This window comes from Taeniopygia guttata, chromosome 12 (assembly GCF_048771995.1).
Source record: "Taeniopygia guttata chromosome 12, bTaeGut7.mat, whole genome shotgun sequence".
Lineage (NCBI taxonomy): Eukaryota > Metazoa > Chordata > Aves > Passeriformes > Estrildidae > Taeniopygia > Taeniopygia guttata.
In genome coordinates this window covers 5,719,079-5,740,788 of record NC_133037.1, presented here as the reverse complement: position 1 = coordinate 5,740,788, position 21,710 = coordinate 5,719,079, and the positions used below count along the sequence as shown (strand labels likewise).

At 42.7% G+C, this 21,710-nt stretch overlaps 1 protein-coding gene across 7 annotated transcripts in view; it reads left to right on the top strand.

Annotated features, from left to right (window-relative positions):
* SLC25A26 (solute carrier family 25 member 26) overlaps positions 1–21,710 on the top strand; it is an 82,354-nt gene that overhangs the window by 40,682 nt on the left and 19,962 nt on the right. For 5 of the 7 annotated variants that reach the window (XM_041718869.2, XM_004176944.5, XM_041718866.2 and 2 more), the window contains one exon: positions 16,334–16,378. The exons of the other annotated variants lie outside the window; for them this stretch is intronic. In XM_041718869.2, the coding sequence (XP_041574803.2) occupies positions 16,334–16,378 (45 nt within the window). The remainder of the gene's footprint in view (positions 1–16,333; positions 16,379–21,710) is intronic. 7 annotated transcript variants of the gene reach the window in all.

The window sequence follows — 21,710 nt, the reverse complement described above, 5'->3', positions numbered from 1 at the left end:
GTCCTTGTGCAGGAAAGGGGGGGAAGAGCAATGGAAAAGCACACGAAGGTAAAATGATAAATAAAGACAAGTACTTGAAAATTTTCTGCAAGCAGGAGAAGAAAAATCTGTTCCTATGCCCGTGATGAGGAGGTGAAGAAGTAATGACTTAAATTGCTCTGGGGAACTATCCAACAAAGCAGCACCTGAGCTGATCATCTGTGCAGTCCATCCATCAGGAGAGGCTGCTAAAGCAGCTTAGACAGCCTGGCTGGGAACAGGCCCTGCCCTTGGTCAATGGCCTTCAGATCTTATTTTCTCTATCAGATTGTAATTCCTGTGAAAGGCAGGTGCAGTTGTAAGAGAAAAAGAAATGCCAGGAGCAGAGCAATTCCTCCTCTGACAGCTGCACTTTAGGTGTTGTGTAGAATAAGAGACTTAGGTAAAACAGGTGGATAAAGACTTTAGAGTTTGTTAAATTCCATGTTTCTCCACTTGTGTTACTGGGAGAGTTGTTTTTTCTCTGGAATTTTTTTTTACTGTCTTCGGTGTCAAACTCCCTGTGAGTGGGGAGGTCCCTGAACTTGGTGCAGAGGTGTGTATGTGCTGCCTTGGTTTCTTCCCAGGCATCTTGGAGCACCAAATCTGCTTGCAAAGAGGAGCTACATGAGTGTAGGTCTGCTGGAAGCTCAGCTCAGTGTAGAGGTTAGAATGACAGCACAAAAACCGTGGTAAAATTTGCTGTAAATCCTTCAACCTTTATGTAGCTGACTTAAGTAAAACTTACAAAAAGTATTCTCGGCCCAGAATTTTGAAACATCCAGGCATATAAGCTGGGGGAGGCCACGTGGTGTGTGGTTTTTTGGGGGTACAGAAGGTTTCAGGAGCACACTGAGGCTGAGGAAGAGCAGTTCCCACAGCTGCTCCTCTTTCTGCCTTACTGTGGATGTGGATCCCACCCCAGGCAGTCTGTGCCACTTCTCACCAAGCAAGGGCTGTAGCATCCAGGCAAATGCTTGCATGTTCCAGAAGGGAAATGCACTTCTCTGGGACACAAACATCCCAAGGTGCAGCAGATGATAACACCTGTATGCAGTTATTTTATCTCTGGGCTCATCGGGCCTTAGGAGCAGAGCCATATCTTAAAGGAGCTGTCACAGCAATCCTTGTTTTCCCCCAGGGTGTCTCCTGAAGTGCTCCTGCAGGTAATTAATCACCTAATAAAACATATTCTTTGACAGTAGGTGGAATTTGGAAATTAATTTGCACCCCTTAAATGAGGCTTCTAAAACTATAATTATCATGAAAGAGAGAAATGAGCTGTGTCAGGTGTATAAATGATTTATTTATCAATAATAAACTGTCACCAAAGTGGCCCTTAGCTTGCTGTGTCTATGCTGCATTTCTTTAAGGTGAATTAAGCAATGACATTTGTCTTCCGTCCCATATTTGCAGGTCTTAGGGCAAATCTTCAGTTTTTTGTGAAGTGTTTGGTACAAAAGTGACATGTACAATGTTATAGCTGCCTTTCCAATGTTCTCTTTCTTTAATGTGTGATCACGTTTTGCTGCCCCATCAATCCCTGCTGGATGCCTTATCCACTGAAGAGCCTCTGGCCTCACCAGAACTTGTGCAGTCCAGCTGGCCATTTGGATTTCTCATTATCTCTCCAAATGGTGGATTTTGTGAGTTGGATGCTGGTAGCAACAGGAAATAGAAAAGGGAGGAAGTTTTAACTCATTGGCTGGACTGCATATGGAATAAGTTACCTGCAATAGGAGGAAATCCAAGATATCTGATTCTCTCTCTTTTTTTGCTTTTTTTGTGATAGAGGTTTAAAGAGGTAGGGTGTGAGAGAACAATCTAAAAAAAAATCCAGATAAATGTGAGAATAGTAACATTTTAAAAGCAAATAGGTTACAAAAATATTTACCCTCAAAAATACCCTTTCAAAAATGTGTTACCAAACTGTCTGACTGTGCACCAGAGCATCTGAAGACTTATTTTAGCTGTATGTGCAGAGGTGACGTGGACTTCACTGCAGCCTTCCCTGCAAAATTGCCACTAACAACTGTTCTAGTTGCTCCAGCTGAAATGTATTTGTTGCTGACAGTGTAATTGGCTGGCTTCAAAGGCCATACAGTGCATGTCATCTGTGGGGCATGGAAGAAAATGGTCTCATTATTGCATATTAATCTTACATTATTGGTGCATTTATTTTTGGAAAAGTCCAAGAGGAATTTTATTCATTCGTGTCAGACTGGCTTCTCTAATGCACAGCTCCAGGGAAGGGCCCTGCCTCATCATTTCCTCCCCATACTTGTCTGCTTGAAGTTGAGTTGACTTGAAAAAAGTGTGATGGTGCTCAGCACCACTGGCTTGATTCAAAAGTTCTTCAGACAGTGAGATTTCTTGAGTTAAAACCCCTTGAGAAAAAAATGGAGCAAGGGTACCATTTTTGATTTACATTTTAGCTGTGCCATTTCCTGCACCAGGAGTGACTTCTGCTGCAAAGCAGAAAACACAAACAAAACAGGGTGCCATTCAAAAAAAAACAGTCCCTGTGGTGTGATTAGATTGGCAATGCCATATTGTAGAGAAATTGCCATATTGTGAGAAATGACAGGTTGCAAACAACTTGTGTCAGCAAAAAATAGTTGTGATGCTGACTCCTCACTGAGGGGTGTGAGTTGGAATAATGCTCTGCAAAATCCTTGCAATATAAACTAACATGCTTCTTCTTTTAGGTTTTACCACGAGGTATTTGTGCTGTATTGCAGAAGTTTTTGGAAGTGTGCTGGAAATATTTTTCCTGCAAACCAAGTGGCAAAAATTAAACGCTCAGGAATGCAGCTGAAGGGGCAGTCCAAGCACCCTGAGCATGTCCTGGTTTGCTTGAAATATGGTTGCCCTTTCCAGGCACTCAATTCATCTTGAGGCCAATTTTAACAGTGCTCAGTGCAGAAATGGCTGTTATGACATGCCCTGAACCAGCTCTGGTTCAGCTTGTGTAAATTCTACATGTGGGGTGCTTTTGGAGCTGACAGGTGGAATTTTATTGTGATCCTGTTTAACTATTCTACCACAGGAAAGGCTTTTGGAATTTATCTTACTGAGTTGCTCTGTGTTGCAAGGCAAAAGAATGAGATTTTAACTTTTTTTGTTGTTTTTTTTTTTTTTTTAATCACATCTTGTAAAAGCTCTTGTTCAGGATAGGATCTCCCCAGTGTTCAGCTGTGCTTCCCAGCTGGTCTGTGGGCACAAACCATCATGTCAGGGTCTTTTCTGTCTACAGGAAATTTCCAATATAACAGGCTCTTTTCACCATGTCCATCAGCGTTTCAGAATGAATTTGGGAACCGCCTTTCCACCCCAGATTAGTCCTGGGCCTGTGACAATGATAATGGAAATTCCATGCCCATGGCAAGGGGATTGGAATGAGGTGATCTTTGAGATCATTTCCAACCCAAACTTTCTATGGGTCTATGACTTCCAGACAAACTCAGGTCATTCACTGGCATCAGATCAGCTGAGTTTTTAAAACTGCATGTGAGAACACAGAATCTGCACAGTTCTGCAGGTTTCTTAATTCTTTTCATGATCCCGAAACCCACTGCCAGCACATGGTGATACTATTTAAAGAAAGGTGTTAATGGAATTATATCCTTTGATTGAAAGCCACAGTTGATTTTTGCTCTTGTATGAGTTCTGCAGATTTTGGTTGTTTTGTCTGAAGTGGTCTATTAGCACTTGCCCTGAGATAAAAATTGCTTTTTAAGTGAAGAAAGGATTTTGGCATGAGTCAGAAAATCCCAGGGAAGATAAATGAAAAATGTAATTAAAATGCCTTAAGGTTGAAACATTACGGGAATTGTAATGTATAGCTTGCTAATCTCATTAGAAAAAATCCTGGTTTAAGTCACCTGGTTATATTATATACTGCTAACACCAGCCTTCTCCTTTTCAGCCCAAAAAGTTACAGAATTATACTGTAAAAGCCACTTGCTTTGACATCAGTAAAACAAGTCTATTCGGCAGTAGCATTGCTTTCCTTCCTTTTCTCTTTGGTTCTTAATTTGCTTGGTAATTTTCCTTTACTGCACTGCCTGGTGCCCAGTTCCATGAGTCCACACTGCTCTGCAGCTCCTGGGACACCATATCTTTGATCAGAATCCATATTTTTTATTTCAGATGCTGCTTCACAGTTGTGTTGAACTAATTTAGGCAGATATATCCCAGCCAGGCTCAGGGTGGAAGGCACATTATCAGTGCATTATGGGGGCTGAGTAGCACCCAGAATAAGGCATCCAATCCATTCATGAGGCTGCAGGAATAGAAACAAATCTAGAAACCTAAGGGTAGGTTTCCCAACAAGTTTCTACTCTATTGTCCAGTGAAAAGTTAAAATTTCAGGAGATTCCTCATGGCTAGAGAACGTCTGACTAGTTTTCCAAGCAATATTTTTGCATTCAATTTTCTTTCCTCTCAAGTAATGCCTGTTAGCGTGAAAATTATTTAATTGCTGACTGCTTCCCAGCTGGAAAACAACTGGGAAGACTGTGGTTCAAATCATATATATGTAAATCCCATTGATTTTGTCAAAATCCTGTACCTACCCACACAACTTGGGCCATTGCACTGTGAGTTTTGTGAAGGTACCGGTGACAGCAGGGAACTGGCAAATCTGCTGTGACGGGCATTTGACATGGCTGCAAAACCAGCGAGGAAAAGAAATCATCTCAGTCAAACCTTCTGGGTGCAGAGTGGCCTCTAAATGAATTTAAGCTGTGAGAGCAGCGTTTCCCATCCTGTGGCATTTCCCATCACGTTCCCTCTGGAGGCCATGCTGCAGTGGGCGTGCAGCTTGGCTTTCTCCTTCTGGTGTCAATGTTTTCCACAGAAGAAGGTTTCTTAAAGGGACCATCAGTGCAGCAGATGCTGTGCTCAGATCTGCAGTGTGAGAGAGGAGCAGTGGTGGGATCTGGTCCCATCGTGGGGCCCTGGCGAGGCGCTCCTTGGCTGTGGTGCTGCAGCTTCTTGGTGGAGCTCCAGTTGTGTTGTTCCCTTGGCTTGTCCTCTCTTGGGTGTTTGAGGTCACTTTGAGCTCCTCACTGTATATCTAAAGGAACACACAGAAAAGATTGGACTGTTAGCTGGCTTTTCTCATCAGTCACCATGTTGGTTGCAGCCCCAAATTAGCAGAACACTTTGTTCAGGCATCAGTTGTACAAAACACTTTGGACCAGCTCCAGCTCTGGAGGAGCTTTTAGATTAATGGGAAGTTGGGAGTGTGAAGAAGAGCATGGAGTTTTGAGAGCTTGTGTTTGGTATTTAACATCTTTAAAGGTTTATCTTGTTCCCATTCAGCAATACTGAAGGCTGTTGTCATGGTTTAACCCCAGCTGGCAGCTCATCCCCACACGGCCACCAGTGGGATGGGGGAAGGACTGGAAGAGAGAAATTGAGAAAACTTGTCAGTGAATTACAGAGAGTTGAACTGGTAAAGCAAAAGCCAAGCAGAGCAACACAAGGAATTCATTCACTGCAAGGACAGGAGATGATCAGCCATCCCCAGGACAGCAGGGACATCACACCTAATGGGGACGTGGAAGACAAATGCCATCCTCTGAACATCCCCCCTTCCTCCTCCTTCCCCAGCATGACACCACACGGTCTGGGATGTCCCTTGGGTTGGTTGGGGTCAGCTGTCCCTGCTATGTGTCCCCTAACTCCTTGTGCACCCCCAGCCCATTCTCTGGTGCACGAAGGGCCTTGTCCCTGTGTGAGCCCTGCCCAGCAATAACTAAAACATCCCTGAGCTATCAACACCTTTTCCAGCACTAATCCAAAACACAGCCCCATACTGTCTGCTGTGAAGAAAATTAGCTCTAGCACAGCTAAGCATGTGCTTAAGTGCTTTGCCAAACGTGGAGGGGATGATTTATACTGGCAAAGTGGAAACTTGGTAGCATCTCCTTTGGAGATCACAGCTCCAAGCAGGATTTCATAGAAGAAGTATGAGCTGCTGTCGTGCTCTGCAGTTCAGTTCCCTCAGGCCCTGCTGATAGCCCAAAGCTACTCCTGGGCTGTGTGAACAGGACTGCAGGATGAGCAAATGAAGAAAATAAGGGTTTGTGTGTGCTGGGATGTTCCAGTTGTTTAATTGTCTCGCCTACCAAAGCACACTTGTTCCCCTTGATCTTATTCCCAGGATTTGTAGCCTGGCACACTTTCCTCCCATCCAAGCTGGGTAACCAAGTGTGAGAATTTGTTCTGGTTTAGCTTTATGGTTAAACATTGTGCTTCTGAGAGATTCTCAAGGCAGACAGAAATGAGGTGCCTGTATAAAGTCATGCAAAGGAGCTCAAAGGCTTATGATGAAAGAATCTTCTCCTTAACTGGATTCAAACAAATCATTGAGAGTCGTGGCTTTTATTTCCACAGTTCCTATACTGGTGATGCCTTTATACAAGGAGAGTTTAGGCTCCTTTGAGGCAGCCTAAAGAGGTTCCTGAGAGCAAAGCCTCCCTGCTCTGTGCACGCTGAGGTTTTTCCCAGCTTGCTGACAGGCAGGAAACTAGGGGATGTAGCCTTTCCCAGGGGCTGGATTGCCATGGACGAGGCTGCACGTCCACACCTGGGAGGGCAGCGAGTCCCAGGTGGCCCAGCAGTGTCCAACCAGACATCCTACAGCTGCTACCTTGAGGTGGGGGTGGAAGAAATGCTCCATTAGGAGCAGAGTAACTCTCCAGCTGCATCAGCAGGGAGGTCTGCTGGGTCCAGGGGGCTTCCTGTTTAAATAGTTACAGAGTCTGCAGAATTGGTTAAACTGTCAGAAAAGAATTATAGAGGGTAAAAAAACCCAAAACCATACATAAATATAATAATAAAGGAACCATCCTTCCTGTATCTGTACGTGCATTGTCTAACTGCTCCTTTGGGATCAACCAAACGCTTGCTGGGATTTTTCAGTTCACTGTAATGAGTTTTAGATTAGGTCTTTTGCAATGTAGAATCAGATTAAAGTTTGTGGAATTGTAGCTGCAGTGCAGGAAAGTTTTAATATGTAAAAGTTAAGGGAAATCTTTGTTGTAAGGTAGTAGGTAATTTCACTTCTGCAAGATCATGCCCTGTGGTTGGGCAAATGCAATGCAACTGTTTATTAAAACAGCTGAAAAGGGCACCCACAGAAGGAAACTTGGCAAAGCCCCATTTTGTGAGATACAAAATTCTGAATCTGAAGTAAAATAACTTTACATGCACAGTATTTCCTAAATTTGATGTTAGTCTGCATTCTTTCTCTCTGCCACATGATGGAGATAATGGTGTAAGATACACGAACTGCTGCACAGCCTTTCCCTTCAGGGAAAGAAGTTTCAGCTTGGTTTGTAGTAGTTGTTCCATTAATGTTGGTTTTGCACTAGCATTGATGGGGTAGTTTTCTCAATAGTATCCATGAAGTGTTTTGTTTAAAACAATGTTTGCTCACTTGTTCTTTTTGGTACAGTTTGGGTTTTTCTTTTTTTCCTCCACAAGGGCAAAGAAGCAGGAATTGTCTTAGCAAATAACCAAGGGTAGTGATGCAGCAAAATACTGAAGTCTGTATTTGGCAAAACATTAAAAAAAAAAGCTTGGTTAGCTTACATTAATTCTGTTGGAACTTAAAATTGTACTTAAAAGTTAATGGTTTGGGCTCAGATATCATTAAGGCTGTTGTGTATTTCTGTAAAAGCAAGGAATTTGCAGCAGTTCCCGTTAAACAAGTTTTTAAAAAGGAGATCCTAGAGCCTGCTCTCACCACGAGTGGGTCTGTGCATCCTGGTAGAATCCAGATTAGTTGATCTTTGTGTTGTGCTGTAGAACCTTTGCATCCACCCTCTCCTCTTTTCTCCATCTTTAGCATCAGTCCTGATCCAGAAGCTGTCAAAGCCACATGTGCAAAATTCCCAGCTATTTCCATGGCCTTTGGATCAGGCCAATATGCAAAGGCAGAGATGGATTTCCTCTTGGAAATTTTTTTTAATGATACTCAGAAAACTCCTGGAAAGAGATTTTTATGGTGAGAGCTGCCGTATGATGTTTGTAATCATAGTGTAGTAATAAGACATTTGTAACAAAAGTAGTATAGGCTGAGATACATCCAAGATGGGAGAAACACATGTTTCTTCCCAGTCTGGTTTGGTTTTTTTTATTTTTTCTTGTGGCTGTTACTCTGAGGACAAGAGTTCCTTTGCTGATGTCAGTGCAATTACAGCTGCACTGTTTTCCATTTTTTTAGACTGAATACTTGCTGGATGAAGCAATAGTCTCACTCCTCTCCACAGATCCACCTGCCTTGTGAATCCAACATGCTGTCTTTGATTCGAATCCTGGGTTCAGCTTTGGGCCCCTCACTACAAGAAAGACATTGAGGGGCTGCAGCATGTCCAGAGAAGGGAAAGGAGCTGGAGAAGGTCTGGAGCACAGGGAGTGGCTGAGGGAGCTGGGGGTGCTCAGCCTGGAGGAAAGGAGGCTCAGGTGGGACCTTCTCACTCTCTACAGCCCCCTGGAAGGAGCAGCCAGGTTGGGATCAGTCTCTTCTCCCAGGTAACAAGTGCCAGGGGGAGAATAAAAGGCCTCAAGCTGCACCAGGGGAGGTTCAGATTGAAGAGTAAGAAAAATGTATTCACTGGAAGAGTTGTCATTGGAAGAACTCAGGGAAGTGCCTGAGTTACCATCCCTGGAGGGATTCAAAAACATGTATATGTGGCACTTGGGCATGTGGTTTAGTCGTGTGCTTGGCAGTGCTGGTTAACAGTTGGACTCAATGATCACATAGGTCTTTTCCAACCTAAATGATTCTATGATTTTGTGAATCTCTGCGTTTGATTAATTCCTTCTGCTTAGGTCCTTATATAACCTCCAAAATTCTCACTTGAGGAATTGTTCAATTCGGATACTGCAAATCTATCAGTCCAGTGCCCACTAGCAAATGGTTTTTCTTTGATTAGAGTGTCCAAGTTTGTATTTAGAGGCTGGTCCTTGATAGGTGCCTCCCATAAGGCATTTAAAAAATGATATTTACATTTAAATGTGCCATATATGTAAAATGTCCATTGAAATGCTCTCAGAGTCAGGGAACTGACGTGCTGCCCAGACTGTGTGAATGTGCACCCACGGGTGGATGTAATAGCTCCTCCAAATGTTGGGAGCTTTTCCTCAGAAGACTTCTTCCAGAAATGCTGCTCTCCATGCTCGTGGGTTCTGCTCCTGTTTCTTTCATGAGAACAAAGATTAGTCCTTCATGCTCCTAAACTCAATGCATGTGCATGACTTAAAGGCATTACCTACCAATAAATGGGAGATTAGCTGCGGCTTGTGTATTTCCTGATCAGTTCAGGTTTTTTCAGGTGGCTCGTTGTTATCCCGTTTCCTTTAACGATGGGACACTTTAATGAGTTTGCCATCTGACATACATCTGCTTCCTGTTAAACAATACCTTCATTCTTCTGGAGCTGCTAAATTCATCTTTTATCCTACAAGATTTTTATCTGAGCCCTGAAAACAGCATGTACGAATTGGTGTCAGCATATTCATTTACTTACTGAGAGGTTTTCTTAATATGTTGTTGAAAATTAATAGCAAAACAGGCATCTCCTTTAATGCTTGTTTGTTGGAAAATGGGATAATATGGATGTTTTTTGTGTAATTAGGGGCTGGTCGGTCAAGCTCATGTTTGAAATCCAGTAAAATCGACTTTTGTGGCTGACAGTATACAATCTCTAATAATTACTCTGTTCTCCCAGCAGAGTAAGAAGGGGCTGGTTCAAGAAGGGGTTGGGGGTGGGATTTGAGGCTGTTAATGTTGTTTCTTTGAGAAAAGAGCCTTCAATAGCTCACTGATGGTCTGTCTCACGCGTGTGCGAAGTTTGGGCTCTGTGATCATCAGGATCTCTTAAATCAATCCAGCCTGCATTGAGTTTGTGCATCTGCCTCAGTGCCTCTCTTTTTCCCATGTTTTGGAAACATGCAGTCGTGCTGGATCTCTGACTATGTCTTTCCCCTTTGCTGGTCAATATTGTCCCTGCAGAAAAACATTTTTTTGTCTTTATTTTTCTTTGCTTTTTTAATCACAGAACCTTTTCCTCCTGGAGAGAAAACTGAATTTTCCTTTTACTTATCTTTACTACATAATATGCCATATAAGTTGCTTTTATAATGACTGTGCGATGCTATTTAAGAGGAAATGTCGATGTGAAGTTCTGCCACACAGGTCCAAAGGACATCTGTGAGAATGGCTTGTAACCAAATTAAGCAACCCTGTGGGGCACATAATGTTTTGCCTAGGAAAGGAATTTAGTTCCAACCATTCACATATGCCAGGTGGCAAGTGGAAATACTTTGGGGTTAGAGCTGGGGAAACGTAGGAAGCAAGGTGCAAATATTTATTTGAGAGTTAGCAGATGCCTGAACTAGAAAAATGACAATAATTCAGGAATTTTGTATTTCTTCCCATTTATAGCTTGCAGTTTTCTCCCAGCTCACACAGGGTTAATGTTATTTGCTTGAAAATGAAGAAACTGCTGATTATTTCAGAATGCTGCTGGTGCATGATCTGAAACTTTTGTTTTAATTACACACTTGGCATTGTTGAGATTGATGTTTCTACCACCCTAAACGCCATTCCTTTGCCTCTGGCAGTGCTGCAGAGCTGCTGTTCAACACTGAAGGGCTGTGAAAAGTTGTTTGTTGCAAATGCAACTCGATAGTATTTCCCTGTGATGGCTGAGCTTCCCATGGGGTTCCACCTCTCTGGCTTCGTGCAGTCTTACAGGAAGGTGCTGTGTGTGAACTTGGTCCTTCACTGTTTTCCTTAAGGAGTTGAAGCCAAAACCTCTCCCCTGGTCATTGCTATGCCAACGTTGTTAAACTTGCCTGAAAAGCTTTGTTTGTTTTTGCATCAGTGTTTATTAACAAAGCCCTCCATCATTTGTTTGACATATAAACTTGTCTGTTCTTTCACCACGCTCCCAACCTTCCATCTCACAGAGCTGCAGGAACACAGCTGATGGCTTTGACAGTCTTTCATTCATGTTAAGATTACAAATTACCTTTTTCAAATTCAGTTTCCTCATGGAGTCTGCAGTTTTTCAAGGAGAGCCTGGGGGACAATATTAATTGAAGCTTTGCAAGAAAGTAAGTCTATTTTGTCAGCTCTAGGGTATTCCATCAATGATGGGTCTTAAACACCTTCACCTCCAGTCAGTAGAAAAGCTGTGAAACCTCCAAATCTTGATGGTAGCTATTGCTATGACCTCTGACCAGGGGCCAGGCTTGCCTCATTTCATGCTGTCATTTCAAAGCCCATCCTGGGGAAAGTATGTTTATAGCTGGAACATCAGTTTATCCTAATCCAGATGTATTGGGCAAGGTGAAGAATTTTAGGAGGGCAAGACACTGAACCAAATTTGCTGGGATTATTAACAGAGATGTTTAACCCCAGTGGGCTGACAGGGTTGTTTTATTCTGCTTTAACCTGAACCTATTAAAAAACCCTTCTAGTCTTTATAAAGAAGCTAGAAAAAAATGGATTGGAAAAGGGACTTAGGTAAATGGAAGATTGTTCTGAAATTTGCTGTGTATGCATCCTTAAAAACAGTATATTTTTGCTATTCAGAGGTGGGTTATTAGCCTTTCTTTGCAATTACAATGGAGAAGGCACAGTTTGGCACAGCAGCTCAGTACTCCCCATAAATACAGACTTGGACAGTGATGGCCCCTCTGTCCTTGTCACAGTGAGTGCAGGTGGCAGGTGGGGTGCAAGTCTGAGAGCTGCCCCTCGAGGATGAAATAGGTTCTCCCTGAAGGGAGCAGATGTTCTTGCTGCTGGCCTTTGTGATATTCATACTCTCAAAATCCTCTTCAGAAGTGTTTGCTTCTCTCCCATTGCTGTTAATGTAGGGAACAGTGGGGGTGTGGGTGAGAGCAGTTTCTGGGATGGAGGTGCATTTTCAGGGACACTGAGAAAGCTCTTGCAAGGTGAGCCTGTTCCTCCTCTGGCTGTTTATGCCAATCTCTCCTCCAGTATTTACTCTAACGTTTATAAAAATAGATAAGTCTTCTGGAGAGCAAAGCCTGCCGAACTGGGGACAGGGAAAACCTGAATAAACAAACATGTGCCACAGATTAGTAAGAACATCTGTAGGTTTTATATTGTTTTGAGAACGCATACCACAGTTTTTCAATTCTTAGGCTTTTCTAGTTGCTCCTTTTCTTTCTGTCTCTCTCTTTTCTTCTTCTTTTTAAATATATTGCTAATAAAGGTTGGAGGTAGGAAGCACAGCTGGACTCTGCATGACATGCCACTGTTTAATTTCTAGCTCGGAGGATGAGAAGAAGAGTAGTTTTATTGTATCCTAGAAGAGAATAAAGCCACATGCAAATTCCAGCCATGGACATCTGTTTCCTCTTTGTGTGAAAGAATTCTCATATTTGGAAGGGAATCCCAGTTCTGAAGGGGCTGATGAGGTTTTGTTTTTTTTCTTTTGGTTCTTTCCCCAGTTCTTTGCCCCTCCTTCAGCTTGCTGCCCTTGCTCTGACTGCTGTTTTCCTCGGGACAATGTCAGCTTGCAATTTGCCATCAGATATCAAATGGGTGAACTTTGAGTGTTATATATACACAATACTTTAGAGTGTTGTGTTGTAGTTACAAAGAGCATTATTAAGTTCCTCCTTAAATTTCTTTTATTTAATTAAACACTGTTTGGTGGGAGGACTTTTGCTCTGTCATCAATCTTCAGTACTTACAGGTTGGTATTTTTCTTTAGAAGTGAGATGTATCTGCTGCTCTGGCGGGGAAGTGCAGCTATTTCTAAAAGTAACTTGTTAAACACAATAATTTAAAATACTTTGTACCAGGGGAATTAAGTAGATGTGTAGAAATAAGCATCTGCAAACTTCATTACCTTAAGTTAGGCATCAGGTGCTAAGGACTGCAGGGACTAGAGTAAATGATAATTTCACTAACCTATAAAACATTTTAGAATAATTATTTGCAGCTGTCTGGGGGCTTTAAATTTGCCTTTTGTGTGTGTTTAAGGGTTGACTCTGATGAGCAAACAGCATGGTTATATAACATTAGGCCAGACATGAGAACTGGTACTCTCTGTCTATTTTATATTAATGTCGAATGAGGGGTTGGTGGAGCTTGCCAGGGTTTCATATTTGCTGGCAGCAAGTTACCCACATGTGTGGACCACATTTTTATTGTTGCCTTAGCCTATTTCAGGCAGAAATATCTCTCCCTAACAGGGTGTGATTCTGTTCATTGCTGAAGAACTTTTCTTTTAAGAAGCAAAATACAAAAAAGAATGAAATGCTGTAAGTGTTCAAATTAAGAAGTGTCCCCAGACTGCAGGATTTTGTCACGTCTGCCGTGGTGGAAGAATAAAGGGCAATAAGCCATCTAAAGGCTTTTTCAGGGTGGGATGAGCTACCCTCTCAGAAATATTTCTTTTTGCATATATTAATGCTACTTTTGGGTGTGGGCTGTTTAGTCTGGTCTCTTAGGGAGATGAGGCTTATGCAAGCGGGGTGTTTGCACACATGGACACACAGCAGCCTGCACAGCCCTTCCACATCGCGGCCACCGAAATGTGGCGGAAGGGCAGAGGCTGTGAAGATAAACAGCAGTTCTGATAACTTTCTCGAAAATATGTGTGTGAGGGGAGCATAAAGGTGATTAAAGGGTTTGAAGGAAGGCTTTCAGTAGCAGCTGAACTTTCAACAAGGGCTGTGGAATAGATCTCGAGAAGAAATGTGATGGAGGTCCCTGTCACGGGAAGATTGCCGAAAGCGGCTTGGAAATGATTTGGCTTCAGAGAATCTGATGACAAAACCCAAATCCGCAGGAAGACAGACTCCCTTTCATTCCAATACCCATGAAATTGCTTGTGTGGGTTTTGTTTTTAAGTCAGAATGTCAGGATTCAATGGGTGAGTGTAATAAATGTAGGAGATCTCCTTAGGATCTTCCTAGTGCAGCAAAGATGCTGCTGCTCTGCTTGGTGGCGGTGGTGCTTCCTATTTTGCTTGGCTTTTGTAAGTTTTTAAACTCTAGTAAAGCGTGACTTAGGAATGTTTGAATGTTTAAACCCTTATCCTGCAGCCCTCCCAGAGAGGAGGGAGCCCAGTGGCTGTGCAGGTCACCCTGACACACATCTGAAATCTGCATCCCATGGGGAATGCATCCCATGCATTCCCTTTTCCCATGAGGAAAAGGGAAACTCACAATCCCCATCCAGCCCCGGCTGCCCCTGAGCAGGACACAGAAAGCAAACACCACTAACACTGAAAATCAAACAGCATTTGGGAGCAAGTTTCCCCTTTGATTGAAATGCTTCAAGCTAGGCGATATAAAGGGGATTATGTCACAAGCTTCCCTTGTTGTCTTATTAACAGCTGCTTAATTTTACCACTCATTCACGAGCATAAAAAAAGCAAAACTTGGAGGCTGTATTTGAAAGCTTGTTTTGTTTGGTGTACAGCTGGATACAGAGCGTTTCCTTTTCTCTTTTTTAACAAATCTGAAGCAAATGTATTGGTTATTGTTACGTATTTTTCCCTAATTTTTTTGGTCTACATAATAGAAGATTATGTTGCTTTTCATTTTACATTGCAGAGAAATCATTCCATATAATTTCAGTTCAACAATGCTGCAGTAGTATGGGGGTGTGTATATATCTTCTCATAAATATATTACCACATATCAGTGTCAAAGAGCTGGGCTTTTTCACCCAGTATTAAAAATGAAATTTAATTGCTACACTAGAGTTTCAAGACTCTGATAAATAAGAGCCATGTCTGACCTTTATTGTGGGGCTCTGAGATGCCACCAGGGATATTGCTCGTTGTCCAAGATGACAAACTTCCTCTGAGATTTCAGTTTGTCAGCTCAGTGTACAGCAGTGACATTGATTTCTTCTCACTGCCATTTCCTGCCTGAATAGATAACAAATTTTCTGTGGCAGGTGTCTGTCAAGTTTAGTTTTGCCTGGCAGATTAACTTAATAGACTCATTTATTAATCATTACTTGCAGCACAGGGAAGCAGACAATACTCTTTGTTTCCTGTGATGTTGAATGGATGTTCCATTTCAGATTCCTTTGTGTAGTCTGAATTTGGGTTTAATAAGCCATTCATATCTCTAGTGAACATTTTTAACCTGACATCACTCAGAGCAAAGCTATCTGCATTAAATAAGCATGATCCATTTTGACTGTCTACTTCTTTTCATGGCAAAAGATGTGTAAGTGCTTTCTGAGACTAAATAATTTGATATATGAACTGCCAAATCAGCCTAAACAAGGGGGGAAATTAAGAAAGATAAAAGTAGAAGAAAACAGGTGATTGGAGGAAGATTTGAGCCTGGGGTTGACTGGCTAACAAAGTGGAGGAGATAATGCAGCCTTAGGAAGGGGCAAAGCAGACCTGCAGATTCAGCTGTAGGGCAAACCTAGGACAGGCCAGTGCTTTCCTGGAGACCCTTCTCTCTGAAATTCCTTGGGACAGATATTCAGCCTGGAGATAGAAAGGCAGAGTTGGTACCAGAGGTAGGTATTAGACAGGACTTCTCTGAGTGGTGAAGGACAAGGAAGAATTTAGTGGAGGGCTTTGCAGAGGAGAAATACAATAGAAGGCATAGCCTTGGAAAGTGATGTCTCTTGTTGCACAGTGTTTCAGTGTGCTCACAGTGCAGACTGACTGAGGAGCTGTGAAGGACATGGAAATGCACAGGCACTCCTGGGACAGGTGGCAGCAGGAATGAGCCTGGACAGAGACACGGGGGTCCCTGTGACAGGAGAATTCTCAAGGGAGCTGGCTCCTGGGAGATCATGGGACACGTTCAGGAAGGTTTTTGCAGCTGATGCCCAAGTGCAGAGCCCTGGTTGCAGCACAAGAGCTCAGCATCTGTGAGAGTCTGCACTGCTGAGGATGATTTTTGCCAAGCTGTGTTCCTGGCCTTGGGAACGTGTTTCTTGAACCATCCTCATGGCTTTCTTGGCTGGCTGACAAACCAAGAATGTCCCTGCACTAGATCACACTGCTTATTGCACTTCTAGGCCACCCTGTAACAATACATTAACCTCTCAGCAGGGAATGTGATAAACAAAGTAAAACTGCTTTAGTGAAACCAGTCATTTAATGGCAGCATACATAAAGTGTCCGTAAAGATTTGTAAGTGTAATAAGCTGCAGTTCACTGAGAGAACAATAACTGTTCCTAATTTAGCCAGTTGAGGAACATGCTAACCCAATTTACTTTTGTAACATTATGTTGTTGTTCTTTTTTTTTTTTTTCTTTTCCCACCTCTCCAGATTCCTTTCTCTCTGGTACAGTTTCCCCTCTGGGAGTCCTTAAAGGTAAGTTCTCTTTTAGTGATGGAAATATAAGTTATACATTTTGCAAAGGCTTTCCATGGTAACTTATGTAACTGCATTATTGTGATTATGGGTATGTTCAAGAATCAGAAATTATGTTCCAACTTACCTGTGCTTATGAAGATCATATGCCTGAATATCTGAAAAATAACAGGGAACATCTAACCACTGATCTGTGACATGCAGGCTAGATTTTACTCCCAGCATGCCAGAAATTTTGTCTTTGGCTCTAACTTTTTTTACTGCTAAAAAAGAGTGGGAACCACCTTATGTTGTGTGATTTTTTTTAAAATTTATTTTAATTTTTTTAGCGTTTTGCTCTTCATGGTAAAAGAAAATTGTCAATGAAAAAGCTTTCTGCCTGTGTTTTGTAAACTTCACTGAAAAGATATTTTGATTGGCTGCATATACTTCATTTTAAGGTCATTTAAAGAAGGTGTCAATGGATGATGTTTTAACAGTGCAGTTGTTACCATGGTCAGAGTCAGGATCTAGATTTTTGAGTGGAGGATTGCATTTGAATAATTTCTCCATCCCTCTGTATTTCCTTGAACTCACTGCAAAAGATGAAGGGTTTTTCAAGTACTTGGAGGTCATGGGGTGGAAGCACAGAGAATTATTCCAGATCATTAAAAACATTGCAGCAAAATATATTTATGAAAGAGGAGCTGGAGAGAGAAACTTTCTTCTTGGTAGGAGAGCTGGACTTCTGAGCAAGCTCAGCACAGAGACCCAAAGTGTGTCCTTGTGAGTTGGATTGGGACAGCCCAATGTGTGTTTGTCCTCTTGCTGTGTGTCTGTAGCTGGGGCTGTTTGTGGGGGACAAGCCCACAGAGTGAATATTTGCATGTAGAGGCTTCAGGGAATTCAGTTTAAAGGTGAATCCACAGGCAGGAGGAGCATGAAAAACATCAAGAGCTTTTGCAGAGCTGAGCTGTGGAGGATTCTGTGGGTACTTCATGAGCTGCTGTGGGGTCTGGGTATCATCCCACTGCTCAGGGGAGCTTGGGCTGCCTTATTAGGAATCTGCTTCCCTGCCAGTGTCCAGGAATGGCTTTCTATAAACTCTTCAGCAGCGGTACTGGCCCAACCTGCTCGTGGTTAGTGCAGCAGCCGTGGCTGGGAGCAAGAGGTGGCGATGCTTAAAGGGAAAAAGTGTGGTGTTCATGCCAAAACCACAGAAACCAGCAACGTCGTGTGGCTGTTTGCAGAATGTAAAGTTGTTTTAACTAATGTCCACGTAGCTGTGACAGTAAAATGTATTGTTTACATTACAGGCTTTAAAGAAGACAGTTTGAATTTAGCTAACTACAGGAGTGAGTCACTCAGGATGAGGCATCATGTTTAATCTAAGGAGGTCAGTGCAGAGCTGAAGAGAAACAAAATTTGTGTCGGTTTGTTCCACAAACCTGTTGCATTATATTCTTCTGATGTGAAGTCAAGAGTAGAAAACTGCAAAAATTAGTCTGGCATACTCAGTCACTTTGGCTCAGCACAGGGAGAGAGCTCAGGGCTTGTCATATCAAAGCCAGGCAGTGAAAGCAGGATACATTTTGTTTATCTGAGGGAAGCTCTTAAAAATTGTCCTGACAGAATAACAAAGGACAAAAATCATTATGGTCCCATCAAGAGGATGGATGTGGCCAGTAACTTCACTGGAGTATGGTGGAGGGTGTAGGGCTCCTCACGGGTGCACAAAGGGAGCAGGAACAGACAGTAATTACAAAGAAATAGAAATTCAAGGGACAAGAGAAAAGTGGCACAAAGCCTGAACAGAAAAGAGTTATTGAGATGATGCCTGAGGGACTGTTCTGCACTGGATTAATGGGATTACTTGAGAAAGTAACTGTGGGAGCAGTTGTGTATGATGTGTGTGGGCCATCCCACTGAGGAGAGTAGAACAAGAGCTGTGGCTGTGTCATTTTTAAAACCATTTGTATGAAGTAACATAAGCTGATAGAAGATAGACTCAGTCATGATTTCCTGAACAAGCTAATCACCATAAAAATGAAAAAAATCTTTCCACTGTGAAAGGACAGTTAGAGAGGCGCATGGAAGAAGAAGAGAGGTTCCTTTTCCTTCAGATATGTGCTGACTGCAGCCAGCAGCAGGGTGTTAAGCTTAAAGAAGCCTAATAAAGGCTTGTCAGAGGTGGCAAATGGTGTGTTTCTACATCCCATTTTCTCTCTCTGCTTTACTCCAAGCTGCTCTGGTTATTCCTTATGCTTTATCACAGAGTTTACACGCACAGTTTTCTCCTGTCTGTGCATGTGCACCAGCTGTCCCCTGTGAGAGCAAACCTGCATGCCATGCACTGAACTACGTGAAAAGAAGAGAGCATTGTATAGATTGCTGAGCTATAAGGTTACGTTGGCTGTGGGTGCTGGCAAAGGGAGGATTGCAGTAATTAGCAAGAAACAGATACTGCTTCAAATCCAAGCATTACTGATAGTGACTCTGCTGAACACACAATTTAGGAAGGGGCAATAGACTCCTTCCTTAGTTCACAGTGACTCAAGAAACAACGGTAAAGAAATTATGGTGCTTTTAATTAAAAAAAGTATTTTCTTTTATTATTATTTTTTTTTATTTAGGTAGCATCCACTGCTATAAGGTGTGATTAATGTCCTCTCTCTTTCCAAGTCTCCATTTTTCCATATTTTGTTTGAGGCACAGATTATTGCTATAAACCAAAAGAGAGGAGGAAACTGCTATGGTGTATCAGATTTCAGGACCTTGTAATCCCTATCTAGGATGAGTTAGTGTAGCTCTTTTCTGTCTCTTAGTCCAAACCTTACAGGCTGAATTCTTCTCAGAGTTCAGGGAAAGAAAGGATGTTACAAATTTTATTCACTTTCTGCTACACCCATCCTCAGAAGAGCACCATGGTTGAATATTACTGTGACAGTTTGATCAGATTTAGGTTCTTGTATGTGGGGTTAATGCTTCTGATCCCATCTCAAAGCCAAGTGGCCCTGAAGAAAGGCAACAGAGCATAGATGTGGTGTGCTTCCCAAATACCAGCCAAGCACAGAGCCTTCCATATTAGTTCAGGTTTTGGAATCAATGCTGTAAGATACAGTCCCCTTGTATGCTGCCCTGGAATTTCCAGGGTGCCTCAGTAAGTTGCTTTGGAAATACTATATGTGTGTTCCTTACTGTGGGAATTTCACATTGCGGGCTGTGTATTTGGCATGAAATTGTTGTGGGTTACAGGAGCCTGTGCAGCTCCTGTGTTCACCCTGCTGCCAGGGCTGTGCAGGCTCTGCTCCTCTGGCCCTGAGGAGCCCATCCCTTCTGCCTTATCTTTTATTCTCTTCTGTTCTGACATTTTATTCAGCGCTTAAAATCGTCATATCCGAGCTCCTACCAGCAGCACATCAGTGATTTATCATTTGTTTAATGTTTTAATCCTTCTCTTTTAGAACTAACTGAAAAAAAAAAAACCCTTTCAGTTCTGCTGGGGGGCTATTAGAGAAATAAAGGGCATCAGGTATTTTGGGTTTTTTTTCCAATAAAATATTATTTTAAAACCCTACAGAAAATCAAGAGCCTCTGGTTAGGTTTGAGTCCAGAAACATTTTCTCAAAAATGCCTGTTTCTTAATGCTCAGTGGAAATGGTCATATCCCTTGAAGTGCAGTGCTGTAAGATAAACCCTTCTCAGGTGAAACAAGACTCAGTCCTCTTGGGTTTTATATTTCTGCATCTTGGCTGTGCTTCAGAGCCTCTGAGGGTTACTCAAATGCAGCTGTACAGGGAGAATGGTCTCTTTATAGACCAAATGTATTATATGTCTGGAGAAAAGGCTCTGGTAACCAGCGAGGAGGGAAGGAGCAGGCAGGACAGGAGGACACAGGTCTCAAATGAGTTGACTTGAAAAACAAAGGGGTTTTTGTTTGTTTAGTTGGTGGATTTTTTTAAGGAAAACAAACCTCTTATCCTGGGAGGCTTTTGTCTCTCTCATTAGACAGGTCTGACTCTTAGGATGAGACACTTGGACATTGCTAAGACCGTGGAACATCAGGGCCAGCCAGTCCTGTCCCTACAAACCCAACCTTTCTGGGAGGGCAGGCACACACTGTGCTGCTCTGCTGGCCCAGGAGCTTCAAAGAAAGATAAAAATCTTCAACTGACCACGCTCAAGGTGATGTGTGACTCTTCTGGCACTCAGCAGGGCCAGGATTTCCCTCTTTGTCTCACTGCTGAGCAAAATTTAGAGCTCTTAGACTTTCCTGCAGTTCTAGAAGCCCACAATTTTTTTTTTTTTTTGTCACTGGTTTTAGCAATAAAATAATTTTCCCAAATCTGTAGGTCTCACAAAATAAAAGGTGTTATACAAAAAGAGAATGGGGAGAGTCCAGCCATTCCTCTGTGAGGCTGAGAAAATGGGTTGGGTCAGAAGAGCAATTCCATGGGCTGGTTCTGAGCTGGTTTCTGGCCATGCAATGGAGAGCAAGTTTGGGATGAGTTCCTTTGTTTTCTGTTCAGGTGCAGGTGTCACTGTAGGCTCGAGGCACGTGTGTGAAGGGGAGTGTGCTGGTGAACTGAACCATAGGTCTAGAGGGCAATGGCACATGTGCTCATTTGCTTGGTTCTCTTGGTTCCCCCCTCCAGAGAGCTCAGCTGCAGGGGCTGGGACAGGCAATGTAGGGTGGGAACTGATTTTAGGGTCAGCTCAGCCTCGCTCTTGGCCATCAGTGCAGATAGATTCTGAGATACATCTTGAAGCTTGCTGTGCAATGACTGCTTGATGGCTTTCTGTGGAGGGTGAACACTCTAACCTTGGTTGAAGCTCATTGCACCTGATTTTTAATGTTAATAAGAATGAAATGTTTGCAGAATACTTCTGCCCCAGCAGCTGGGGTTCTCAGCAGTAATACGTGTTTATAACTCCACCATTGAATCAATAAACCACATGCTATTTCCCTCCTAAAATTTACAGTCAGATCTGTTGCTGCTTAACAGGGCAAGTAGAAAATAGAGGCATATAGCCAAACTGGCCCTTAAATGGATCTCTACAGGTAGGTGACCATTCTCCTTTTTTCCTGGAGAAGCAGTCTAGTATTTCTTTCCTCTTTGCTCAGCTGCATGTAAGTCAAAAGTAAATGAAAGCCAGGCCCAGCTTTAAAGCCATTTCCTCACAGGCAGTGCAGTAAGTGTTCTACCATGCCTCGCTCCCTCTTGGGCTGATTTTGGGATTAACCCTGATGGTTAAATAACACTGTCTGCCATTTGCTTAGGTGCTGAAGCAGGAGAACAGCTTTGCACGGGGTGTTGGGGCGGGATGTAACGTGTCCATGCCGTGAGCAGCG